The following is an 11,799-nucleotide window of genomic DNA, read 5'->3' on the forward strand; positions in this document are numbered from 1 at the left end:
ACGTGGGGCTCGAACCCACGAACTATGAGATCATGACCTGAGCCGGTCAGAGGCTTAACCAACTGAGCCACCCAGGTGCCCCCCTCTCTCTCTTTCACACACACACACACACACACACACACACACACGCACACGCACACACACTCACACACACCTTCTACTACTACCTCACTAATTTCACAAGAGTCGCATCTAAGATATTTTGCTCCATATTAAACTTTACTCTAGAAAGCAGTATGGGCTTTCCCTACATCACTCTGTTCCCATCTCACCCATTTGGGAACAATTAGGAGAATCATCAGCTACAAGTGTCATGGGCTTTTCAGAATCCTTGAGTCCCAGAACCAATTTCTCTGGGCCATGGGACTGGAAGAGATGAGAATAGTTTGGGGGAGAATCTGGGGAGGAAACCAGATGAGTGGAAAGCACTGAAGGTTTGTGAGAGACTGGGAGCGGGGACAATAGAGGTCTGTTTTAGTTCCTTTGGGTTTTCCAGCCCTCCCTCCAGCCACTAGGAACCTCATTCCGCAAGAGAAAGACAAGACACCAAAAGAGGCCTGAGGTATCAGCTACTTTATTGTTCTGCAGGGACAGGCCCAGGGCCCAGCCCCAGGGCAAAGGGCTCTGTTACTCTTGATGGATATCGTGGTGGGTGGCCACGCCCACCTTTATCACCAGTATGAGGAACTCTTCGAAGTTAACTGCACCATCACTATTGATATCCAACTCTTTGAACCAGGTGTCTGCATCCTTTTTCTGTCAAGATGGAGGAGAAAGAGAAGAGAATGTAAACACTTCGGAGAGAGCTGGGGCACAGCTGTCTACATAGGGTGACATGGAGGACCAGCGACCTAGGGCTTCATCCGCCAGGCAGAGAATCCCAACCACACCCAGACCCTCCTCACCTTCATGTACCGAGGACATTCTGTCTCTAACAATTTCTTCAAGTCATCCCTATAGAGGGCGTGGTAATTCCCCTTCTCCAAAGAGTAATTGTGGAAAACGTCAATGATGGAGTTTATGGCACTCTCCAGTTCGGTCAGCATGGTGCCCAAGGATCTGCCCCACCTGGAACACAGAACACATGGGGAATCCCAGGGTGAGGATGGTGTCTCTGCCTCCAGCAGAGTGAAGACTAGTGGGACACTCATTACCTCAACTGATGGCTTTGTCCTGGCCTGCACTATTCAGGTAACTAAGTCCAGTGGATGGCTGTGCTGATGGAAAGGGCTGTGGGAGGCGGGGTGTCCACACACAGTGCCTGCCAAGTCTCCCTGTGCCCTCACCCAACCAACACTGTCAGAGGACTCAGCTCCATCTGTATCCCTATCTCACTGACTTCCTCCAGGAGCTCTGGATCGAGCTCCAGACCTCCCTGAGCTTTCTCTCCTCTCTCACAGAAAATGCAGCTCCACTTCCAGCCCTGTTTCCTGTGGGGGCCCAGCCCCAAAGCATGGAACCAACTGAGGCAGTCCTACTTACCAAGTCTCCTTGAAACAGAGTTGACAGAAGACATGCAGAGCTGAGTGTCCGCTTCCTTTTATAGCAGCCAGGCTTTGGCCAGCTGCCAGAGCCACGCAGAGGCAGCTGCTCCCTTCCTGGGTTGCCACAGCCCCTGGTTTCCCAACCAGGTAAATGGGGCAATCACTGCACAGAAGGTGGAGGGGGGTGGGTAGTGGAAGGAGAAAGGCACTTGTGAGGCAGTAGTACCCAGCAGGAGAAACCAGAAAGAGGCCATGGTGAGGACTCCTTTAGTGGGCCTCTGGTATCCTCTGGCTTGACCAGCCAGGATGCCCACTCCTGAGTTCTTCTCGCTGTTGCTGCTGCTAATCCTGTGCATTGTAGCCTGTCTATGCATCTCTGAAACAGAATTGGAGTTGAATGCATCATTTTGAGTGTTTACATAACACATAGCACATTTCTCCACGGCTTTCATCAGATTCTCAAAAGAGGTTAAGAACACTTGTCTTAGCTGCTGGATTTTAGCAGTGAAAGCTGGACTATTTCTACGATTGCTGTTGTTTGTGCGTGGTTGGACTCTGGAATGTGTGCTGCTCTCTCAGGCTCTCTCCTGCTGCCCCCACCCCTTCCAAGCTCTCTTGCCCTGGGAGCTGGGGGTGCACTGTGCTCTACGACACGGAGGCTGACTTGGGGTCCCTCTGCATGCAAGAGGCACTGAGTCGCTGCATAAACAGAGCAAGGACTCTTCAGCCCTCTCTGGGGTGATTGTGTGCCTCTGACCCCTGGAGACTGGGCTGAAGAGGAACCCAGCTCTGTGGGGGTCAGGTGGGAGAGAAGGGATTCTTTGAGAAGCCAGGAGAGCTTTGTGCCCAAGGGGAGAAGAGAAGGTGGCTAATTCCCTCAGGATTTCGGGAGGAACAAGCACCCCCCTTCCCCAACAAGATGCCATTCAGATTAACTGGCTTACAATGCTGAAGATTTATGGTACATTTCTCTTGTTACAAAGAACTTACAAAGCACAAAAAGCTTCAGAAAATGCCTATCAGGAAGGTGGTGCACAGATCCCACCCAGTCTACAGACACGGAAGCAGGAAGGTGAGGCAGTTCACTCAGAGTTTCCCAGTGAAGAAATGTCATGGCCCAGGGTATCATGTGCCCGAACATGACCTGACAAGAATATGACTCTGCTGAGAAAACACTCTGCTTCTTTCATCCATCCAACAGACATTTACATTGTGCCTCTCCACGCCATCATCACATCCTGGAGGGAGTAGATGACATTAGCCCCCTCTCCTTCATGTTTCCATACCTCTTTGGGCTCCGTTATATTGTTAACTTTATAGCTGTGTAACTTTGGGTCAATTACTCTCTCTGTGTCTTTGTTACCTCAATTATTAAGAAGAGATTAAAAATAGAATCTCCCTGCAGCCTTCGGAATAGGTGAAAATATTTGCAAATAGTTTATCTGATAAGGGAATAATATCCAGAATATCTAAAAAACTTCTACAATTCAACAAAGTTACCCCGATTGAAAAATGGGCAAAGGACTGGAAGACATGTCTCCAAAGAGGATTCACAAATAAGCACCATGAAAACCGTCACTAACCATTAAGAAAATCACCTCAAAACCACAACGAGGTACCACTTCAGACTCAAGTGATAGGATGTGGAGAAACTGGGACCCTTTTGCACTGTTGGTTGGAATGTAAAATAGTGCAGCTGCTATGGAAAACAGTGTGGTAGCTCCTCAAAAAGTTAAAAACAGAATTACTATGTGATCAAGTAATTCCACTTCTGGTGAAAGCAGGGATTCAAATAGATATTTATACATCCATGATCATAGCAGCATTATTCACAATTGCCAAAATATAAAAACAACTCAGTGTCCATCCAAGGATTAATGAATAAATAAAATGTAGTGTACACTTAAAATGGAATATTATCAGCCTTTAAAAAGGAAGGAAATTCTGACACATGCTACAACATGGATGAACCTTGAAGACATGATGCTACATGAAATAGTCCAGTCACAAAAAGACAAATATTGTTTGATTCCACTTATATGAGGTCCCTAGAGTAGTCAGATTCCTAGAGACAGAAAACAGAACGGTGGCTCCCAGGGCCTAGGGGAGGAATGATGAGGAGTTAGTGCTTATTGGGTATAGGGCTTCAGTTGCAATATAAAAAGAGTTCAGGGACACCTGGGTGACTCAGTCAGTTAAGTGCCCAACTCCTGATTTCAGCTCAGGTCATGGTCTCACAGTTCATGGGTTCAAGCTCCACATTGGGCTCTGTGCTGACAATGTGGAGCCTGCTTGGAATTCTCTCTCCCCCCCCCTCTCTTTGCCCCTCCTGGGCTGGTTCTCTGTCTCTCTCTGTCTCTCTCTGTCTCTCTCTCTCTCTCTCTCTCTCAAATAAATAAATAAATAAACAAACTTTAAAAAAAGATAGAGTTCTGAAGATTGGTTGCACAACAATGAGCATGGATTTAACACAAGTGTACAATACACTTAGGTGGTAAATTTTATATTTTTTTGCCACAATTAAATTTCTTAAATTTTTAAATGCTTCCACCTAAAAAACTAATAAGATCTACCTTATAGTGTTGTGAAGATTAATAATAAATGAAAAATATTTATGATTTGTAGACTTTTAAAAAGTTTATTTATTTATTTTGAGACAGAAAGAGAAAGAAAGCAGGAACAGGGGAGGGACAGAGAGAGAGAGGGAGAGAGAATCCCAAGCAGGCTCTGTGCTAATAGAGCTGTATGATCTCTGTGTGAGATCATAACCTGAGCTGAAATCAAGAGTCGGGGCACCTGGGTGGCTCAGTCGGTTAAGCTCCCGACTTCGGCTCAGGTCATGATCTCGTGGTTTGTGGGTTTGAGCCCCACGTCAGGCTCTGTGCTGACAGCTCAGAGCCTGGAGCCTGTTTCGGATTCTGTGCCTCCCTCTCTCTCTGACCCTCCCCTGCTCGCTGTCTCTCTCTCTCTCTCTCTCAGAAATAAATAAAACGTTAAAAATTAAAAAAAAAAAAAAAGAGTGAAACACTCAATGGACTGAGCCACCCAGGCACCCCTGTGGACTTTGTTAATATGTATTATACTTTAATAAGCAGTTTGCACAAAGGATGTGTGGTGTACTTAGCACACTGCAGAGTGAGCACGGGGCGGGTGTGCACTGTGACCACTGCCCTTGAGTGCCTGACTCCCAGCTGGGCTGTGAGCCCTGAAGGACCAAGAATGGACCGTTGACTACTGCCTCCCCAGGACTCAGCACAGGGTCCGGTATGTACAAGAACAGCAACAACAATCAATAATAAGAACAAATAATAGCAAAATAACATTTATTGGGCTGTCACCATGTACCAGGATCTGCTGTGAGTGCTTTACCTACATCAATCCATTACTCACTATAAACTATGAAGTTTGTACTACCATAATCCCCATTTTACAGATGACGAACTGAGGCCCACAGAGAGATATAACATTCAGGCATCGAATTACTTAGGTGACATGATGTGATATCATGCACTTCCTGCCTCTGCCTGGAATGCCTCGTTACCAGTAAAGTCCTTCCTGTTCTTCCTGACTCAGCCCAGGCACTGTCTGCTCCACATCATCTCTGACCCTCCTCCCCACACCCCTGCCAACACTGAGTTAATTCTTCTCTCCTCCCTGCTACCCAAACCTTCATACAACATGGCACTTTCCCCCCGTGTTATGACTCCTCTGTTTCTTGTCTGTCCTTCCTTTGGGACCAAGAGCCCCTTTAGAGACGAAATCACATATATCACTAGGGCCTGGTACATACTAGGTACCCAATTAATACCTATTGAGGGAATAGGTGAATGCAAAATTGAACACTTGATCCATCTCTTATCTGATACAGAAATTCCCTTTATCACATCCCACCAGTTTAAATCAGTTACTCAATCTTCTGACAGAAAAATAGGGCCATTTCTGACATATATAATAACAAGTTTTCAACTGATGATCAAACACTCAGTCTATACCTGCTGTTCAACAAGCCCCTCCCATGTACCTGGCATAATAGCACCTTAGTTACCTCAAATAGTACAATATATTTTCAAAGTATTTTTATATCACTGCCTCACTTGATAACCTTGCAAAGTGGACATTACAGGCACAATTATCCCTATGTGACAGATAGGGAAGCTGAGGCACAGGGTGTTACTCAAGTTTCTTCCTATGGGCATGTGTTCTGCTTATGTGCCAAAAAGCACACATTAGAATTTTAAAAAGTGGCTTTTCTGAGACTCTTCTTAGGATCCATTCACGAGCCTGGGACGGAGCTCATGCTGACCTCTCCCAGTGGGGGTGAGGGTGAAGCTGATGCAGATGATGTCTTCCCAGACCCCTGAGGCCTGAAGAGATGCCTCCGTTGAAGGCAGGTCCAGTGGAGACAGCTTTCTTCATCCAGGAATTAGGGAAGCCAGGCCCCAGGTCCAGTGGGGGGACCCAAAGCAGACATGAGCCATGGCCTCCTTCCAGCATCATGCACTTGTCCATGGAGCTGGCACCAGCGAGGCCATGAAACTCGCCCCAGAGCTGCTCCCCCCGCCCCCAGACAGACGGCCTGGGGGGCTTCAGGGAGAGCAGGAACCGCACTGAGTGACCTGGCAGAAGGGTGTCAAGGGTTAGGCAAGCACATCAGGGGAAAAGGCAGAGCCTGTAATCAGACTGACGGACATGGGGCAACCCAGGGGAGCGGAACCTGCTCCTACTTACAGGAAAGACCTCGGTCCTGCGTGTGTGTCCCAATAGCCCAACCAGGCCTGTGCCCAAGGCTGAGGAAATGAGGCCACACCAGCAGAGCCAGTGTAGAAACACCACTCCACGCCCCGGGAAAGGGCAGGAGGTCTAGGCTGAGCTGCCCCTTAGCACTCAAAGGTCTGTGGAACTCAGCAGTCTCAGCTGAGATAGGCGGGAAGAACTCTCCGCTGGGCCTGGGGGAGGCCGGTGGCCTGGCCATCCATGCCTCTGCTTGTGATTAAGAGACCCACGGGAGGCAGCACAGATGCAGGCATCAGAGTCCATCCACAGGCCCGGTTCCTGAGTTCCTCCTCCAACACATGCACCCACTCGCTGGCAAAGAACACAGACAGTAAAACACTCCCAAGGTGCAGCAGGACGCGCACCTCCACATGGCAGTGCAGACCCCATGGGATGCCCAGGAAGGTCCAAAGGGAGTCAGCCGGGGCGCAAGAGGCGTCAGTGGCCAGCCAGGCCCAGAGAGCAGTGGGGACAACTGCTTCAGAGCTCAATTGGTCGGAAAAGAAGACCCCAGCTCAGTCCCCAGGGCACTGCCCCCTTGCGGCACACAGACCCAGCTGCTGGAGGAAACAAAACCAAGTCCCGTAAATGACCCCCGTCTTTGGCATAGGACCAATGAGGATTGCCCACCATTCTTTGAAAACACATCCTTTTCATCACAATACACTCAGGACATGGATTCCCCGACCATCCTCTGAGAAGAAACCCACCAACATGGGCCCCAGCAGGGCCTAGAGGCAAAGGAGATGCTTCATAAAGGAGAGGTTCTTCATCAGACTCTTGGGCTCCCAGGGAGAGAGAAAAAAATAAACACGGAGATGAGGGGGGCAGGGCAGATCCCTACTGGGAGGGGTCAGAGACCACAGAGGACTTGGAGGGTGATTCACAATAGCCCCAAGTAGAGTAACACCCACATCAGCCTGTATTAGTAAAACCCAGACCCAGCCCTTCCCTCCTCCAGGAAGTCTTTTCTGACTGATGGTCGCCCAGGTTCCACTTTTCACTCCTCGCCGTAACAGGTTGTGCCCTTGTCCCTGTCTCTGACTCAGTGTGTGCAAAACCCACCTCACAATCTTTCCTTGCCGACTACCTGCATCACTCTCCCTTCTCAGGCCCAAGCCATTCCGCTTGTAAACGCTGACTGCTCGGGGCTCTCCTCTAGACCCTCGAAGCGGGCCCTTGTCCGGCGTGCGTCAGCTCTCCTGCACGCTGTCCCATCACGTACGTGCAGAGAGTGAGTGGTCAGAACATCACTGGTGAGGCCTGGCTTCCTTGTAGCGAGCCAGCTCCCCCAAGAGAAGGGGCTGCTCCCCTCAGACAGGGGCTCCTGGAGGCGAGGGCTGTGTCTCTCACCCTAAATGAATGATCCCCGTTGTAGGACCCACAGCAGATGCCCAGATCCATGAACTAAAGAATTCCAGGACACATTCATGGGGTTGCTTTATTCTCTTCCCTCACAGCTGTCGGCTGCACATACATGCTCTCCATCTGCTCCCAGGCAGGCCCCTCGGGCAGACGCTGCTAGCGGAGGCCGTGCTGGGCACAGTAGCCGGCAAGCCGCCGCCGGTGGTACCGCAGGTGGTAGTCCCTCACCAGCCGGCCCAGGACGAAGAGGAACTCGTCAAAGCAGATCTGGTCGTCCTTGTTCTTGTCAGCAGCCCGGAACAGCTCTGAGATGTAGTAGGGCTCCTTCCGGCCCTGGGGGGATGGGGGGGGGGGCGGGAGAGGGTCACCATCCACCCAGGCACACAGCTCACAGTGAAGGACCATGCCCCCATGGCCCTGGGAGGTGGCCCGGCCACAGGAGGCTTGTGGCAAACAGCCCCTCACTCCGGCAGAGGCCAGGGCACCTTATGCTAGAGAATCAGGCTCAGAGACAGAGACGTGGTGGGCACCTCGGCCAGCTGGACTTGGGGCTGTGTGGCTGACCGTCTGGCTGCTGAGCAGAGCTAAGCAGCCTGGCACCTCCTGACACGTCTGTCCGCCACTGGTGGCTGCCGCAGCCTGTCTGCTCAGCTGCCCTAGAAGCTGCCCTGCAGAGGGCTCTGGAAGGCCGTGCTCCCTCCTCGCACTGGGAGCTCTCCAGGGCAGAGCCCACCTGCCCCTTGTGTCTGCACCTCCAGCACTATCACAGGGTCACCAGGGGGCGGATCAGATGTGTGTGTGCTGTGGCGTCTGCCCAGAACTTGTTGATGACACTTGGCCTGTGTGCCCTGCAGAAAGTGCAGAATGAGGGGAAAGATAGTCCTGAGCCCTGGAGGCGTCCAGCATGTCCCAGAGCAGGCGGCTCTCACCAGAGGGTGAGGATCGGAGATGGCATAGGGAGGAACAAACGCACGTGAGGCTGAAGGGGCAGCGAGAGGGGAGGCAGGCGTCAGCGAGCAGCGCAGCGAGAAGACAGAGACGAGGACAGGGTCCTGGGCAGGGCCCGTGGAGGAGGCTTCAGCAGGCTTTGCCTGGCGGGTGTGAAGACTCAGGGTGGAGTCCCCAGAAAGCTTACAGGGAAGGAAGCTGTTGCATGTGTCAGCAGCTGGGGGCCTGGAGGGTGGCCCTCAGCCCCATGGGGAGCTTTGCACCCTGTCTGTTTCCCCCCACCGCCCACCACCGTCTAATTTACCTACTCTTATCTCCTCCACAAAACAGGTTGATCCCAACACTGAAGGCTTCCTGCTGGGGCAGGCTCCCCACCGCTTCCCTCACCTCAGCCCCCCTGGCCCAGTGTCTGTCCCTGAGGGCCCTTACCCGGGTGGGGCTGTGAACATCCTTGCCCAGCCCCATGGGCTACAGGCAATGGGCCTTGACAGAAAATCACCCTAGTCCCCTCTGTGACCCTCACAGCTACACTCCAGTAAACTGAGGGCAGGACCCTCCTCTGATGTTTCCCAAAGGTAGGTAAGGGGAGATGCAGAGTGAACAAAGGAGGCGCCCCTTCAGGAATGTAGTCTGGTCAAGGCATGGACCTGAAGTCTTCTGGAGATGACAGTCCAGAGACAACCGCCCCCCCCAGGCATGGAGCTGAGGGCAGAGGGCATTACCCCACAGACACCCCTCCTAGCCTTGCAGCCCCCAAAATGCCTGGTAATCACAGAGCCTGATGATGGGGAAGATGTGCAGGCAGGAGAGGGTTTCTGAGCCCCAGTCTGGTCCAAGGGCCTCTGTTGCCCTTCAGACAGCAGCTGGAAGGGGACGCTACATTCTCCACCCCGCTTGGCTTCTGCCCAAACTGTCCTCCCCCAGGCACAGGGAGAGGGAAAGTTTGTGCTAGTCCCCAAATGGGTCTGGGGTTAAAAGGGCAGGTTTAGGTTGAGGCCAGGAGGTCTGACTGAATGGGGCTTCAGGCAGAGGAAGGACTCAGCACCTATTCTCTCAGGAAACAGGATGAGCAGAGGAATAAACAGGTTGGGGTTGGGACTAAGTCTCAGGGATTAGTTACTCTTGGGGCTGGAGTGGGGCCCAGCAGGAAGTTTCAGGAGAGGGACAGAGGGGAAATAAAGCTGGCAGACCCTGCCCTCCCAACTCCCTCCTCCTCCCCTGAGTAAGAATTCTCTTGGGAGATAACTCCCTATACCTACACCCTCACTACTTGCTTCCAACTCCACAATCAAACCTATATGTAATCCCCACCTGACCCCGCACCTCACACACCAGGCTCTCCACGAAGCAGGGTACACTGTCCATAAGCAGAGCCTTCAACTCCTCCAGGGACAGCGTCTCCACGTCCCCCTCCCGGGCCGCATACTGGTGGTAGCAGCGGATGATTTGGAAGAGGGATTCCTCCACAGGCGTGCCTGTCATGGTGGCTGGACAGGGAGAGCTCTGGAGATGTAGTGCTCGAGGCCCTGGGGACAGTGGGGAAGCTGAGGGGAGAACGGCTTCTTGACAGATAAGCGCTTCCTCCAAGAATCTTCTGCCCTCTCATCCTGTCCACCTCCCTGCACTCCAGCTGACCCCTTGCAAACGTGGCTCAGAGTTCCTGCTGTGAAGGAAGCTGTGCTGTGAGCACTCAGGACAGGGCTCCGTCCCTTCCTTGGGACAGTGGACTTCCTGAAGACAGGAGCTGTGTTCTCTGTCCCTAGACTCTACTCTCAACTTAGAGTCACCCAAAATCAGAAATGAAAAGAATCTAAACTCTTTGGTGCAAGATAATGCTTTCTAATGGAAACTTTTAAACCCTCAAGAAGGCAAGATCCTTACTACTAGGCTACTTCATAGCACAAATGAAATATTAAAATTATACCACCCAGAACCCCCAGCCCTACTCAAGTGTTATTATTTTCCTTTCTCCATTGAATGTAGAGACAACACAAGGGTGCCCACCTTTGTTCTGACCACCGCCTGACCGCATGACCCTGTAAAGGAGGGACTTGCCATCCACACGGTCCCTTCTGCCCTGAGTTGGGCTGACCAGCATTGGGGCAATTGAGGGCACCCACAGCCACTCCCGGTCACCCCTCAGCACCGATCCCAGTGCTCTGCACACGGATGACGTACTGATGCCCACGATCTCCCCCTCCCCACACCCTTCATAGATAAGATTCTTGTTTTCAGGAGGCAGGGTTATCCTGTCAGCTCAGTGGTCCCCTCCAGATTCTGTGCAGAGAAGAACCAGCAACTGCTGGTTTTGACTATTATGAAGCCAGCCAAGCACTAGATAAACCCTTCTATACAGAGCATCCATGTAATCCACATGAGGCAGACATCATTTCCACCATTTTCTTGAGGAAGAAATGAAACCCAGAGAGGTTAAGTAAATTTCCCAAAATCACACAACTGATCCACCTGGACCTAGATTCAAACCAATTGGGGGACCACAATTACCCTGTTGGGACTTCCATCCACTGCACACATCCTCCAAAACAAGTAAGCCATCCAATCCTGCTTTCTCAGACCTGCACAAACCCAGCACCATCCACCCCACCTCCACTACTCTCTTGGAAGAAGTGCTGACCTGTGCAGTTGGAATGGGGTTGCTCTGAATCCACAGTGCTGGCCTGTGGTTTATCCTAGAGATTCCCCAGCACTCAGCCAGGATGGATTTGTGTGAACAGGGTCCTATATACTGCCCATCGTTGGTGCTTCTAATTATGGCAGACAGTGTCGTGACTCTTCACAGGTTCTTCAACAGCACGACCGAGCCTTAATTGCATTCCTGAGATGATATCACATGACACTTGCTTCCTACAATTAACTCCACTAGTTTCAAGGACCCACCCTCCCTCGGAGCCTGATCTGAAGCATCTCAGAACCACAGCAGATCCATCTCCATACCCCAGGGCCCATCCTCCCAGCTCCTGGGCTTGGGTAGGGTCAGACCACATTTTAAATACATCTTCCTCAGATGTCCTCCCTCAATTACTGAATCACCGGACTCCAAAGTCATGAAGCATATTAATTCATCCAACAAATATTTCTTGAGTACCCACAGTGTGCCAGGAGTATGACATTAGGCTACGTGAGTATGACATAAGGCCAAGCCACAGTGTGGGGGCGAGTGGAGGGGACAGAGTCACGTACTGGCATGATCCACTGTGAACAATACTAG

The 11,799-nt window shown here is 51.4% G+C and overlaps 2 protein-coding genes across 3 annotated transcripts; both read right to left on the reverse strand.

Annotated features, from left to right (window-relative positions):
- Window positions 1–556: 556 nt before the first annotated feature.
- Window positions 557–1,563, reverse strand: S100A8 (S100 calcium binding protein A8). The gene is made up of 3 exons (XM_039218961.1): window positions 1,483–1,563; window positions 906–1,068; window positions 557–756 (listed from the first exon to the last, which is right to left on the reverse strand). Exons 2-3 carry the CDS (start codon window positions 1,044–1,046, stop codon window positions 628–630), a joined length of 270 nt encoding a protein of 89 aa, XP_039074892.1. The 5' UTR covers window positions 1,047–1,068; window positions 1,483–1,563; the 3' UTR covers window positions 557–627.
- Window positions 1,564–7,680: 6,117 nt separating this feature from the next.
- Window positions 7,681–10,145, reverse strand: LOC120221528 (protein S100-A15A-like). 2 transcript variants are annotated; one of them, XM_039218975.1, is made up of 2 exons: window positions 9,903–10,145; window positions 7,681–7,955 (listed from the first exon to the last, which is right to left on the reverse strand). In XM_039218975.1, exons 1-2 carry the CDS (start codon window positions 10,050–10,052, stop codon window positions 7,779–7,781), a joined length of 327 nt encoding a protein of 108 aa, XP_039074906.1. In that variant the 5' UTR covers window positions 10,053–10,145; the 3' UTR covers window positions 7,681–7,778. The 2 variants fall into 2 exon arrangements, with proteins under 2 accessions (XP_039074906.1, XP_039074905.1); XM_039218974.1 differs by having other exon boundaries at window positions 9,894–10,145.
- Between the last annotated feature and the right edge of the window lie 1,654 nt (window positions 10,146–11,799).

This window comes from Hyaena hyaena, unplaced genomic scaffold (assembly GCF_003009895.1).
Source record: "Hyaena hyaena isolate Hyena2069 unplaced genomic scaffold, ASM300989v1 scaffold_783, whole genome shotgun sequence".
Lineage (NCBI taxonomy): Eukaryota > Metazoa > Chordata > Mammalia > Carnivora > Hyaenidae > Hyaena > Hyaena hyaena.

Bases quoted from the DNA above. Each gene is read 5' to 3' on its own strand.
- S100A8 (XM_039218961.1), bottom strand. From the start codon at position 1,046: ATGCTGACCGAACTGGAGAGTGCCATAAACTCCATCATTGACGTTTTC. The intron at 757-905 runs GTGAGGAGGGTC...CCATCTTGACAG, and splicing joins AATGTCCTCGGTACATGAAG to AAAAAGGATGCAGACACCTG.
- LOC120221528 (XM_039218974.1), bottom strand. From the start codon at position 10,052: ATGACAGGCACGCCTGTGGAGGAATCCCTCTTCCAAATCATCCGCTGC. The intron at 7,956-9,893 runs GTGCGGGGTCAG...CCATCCCCCCAG, and splicing joins TGGAGAGCCTGGTGTGTGAG to GGCCGGAAGGAGCCCTACTA.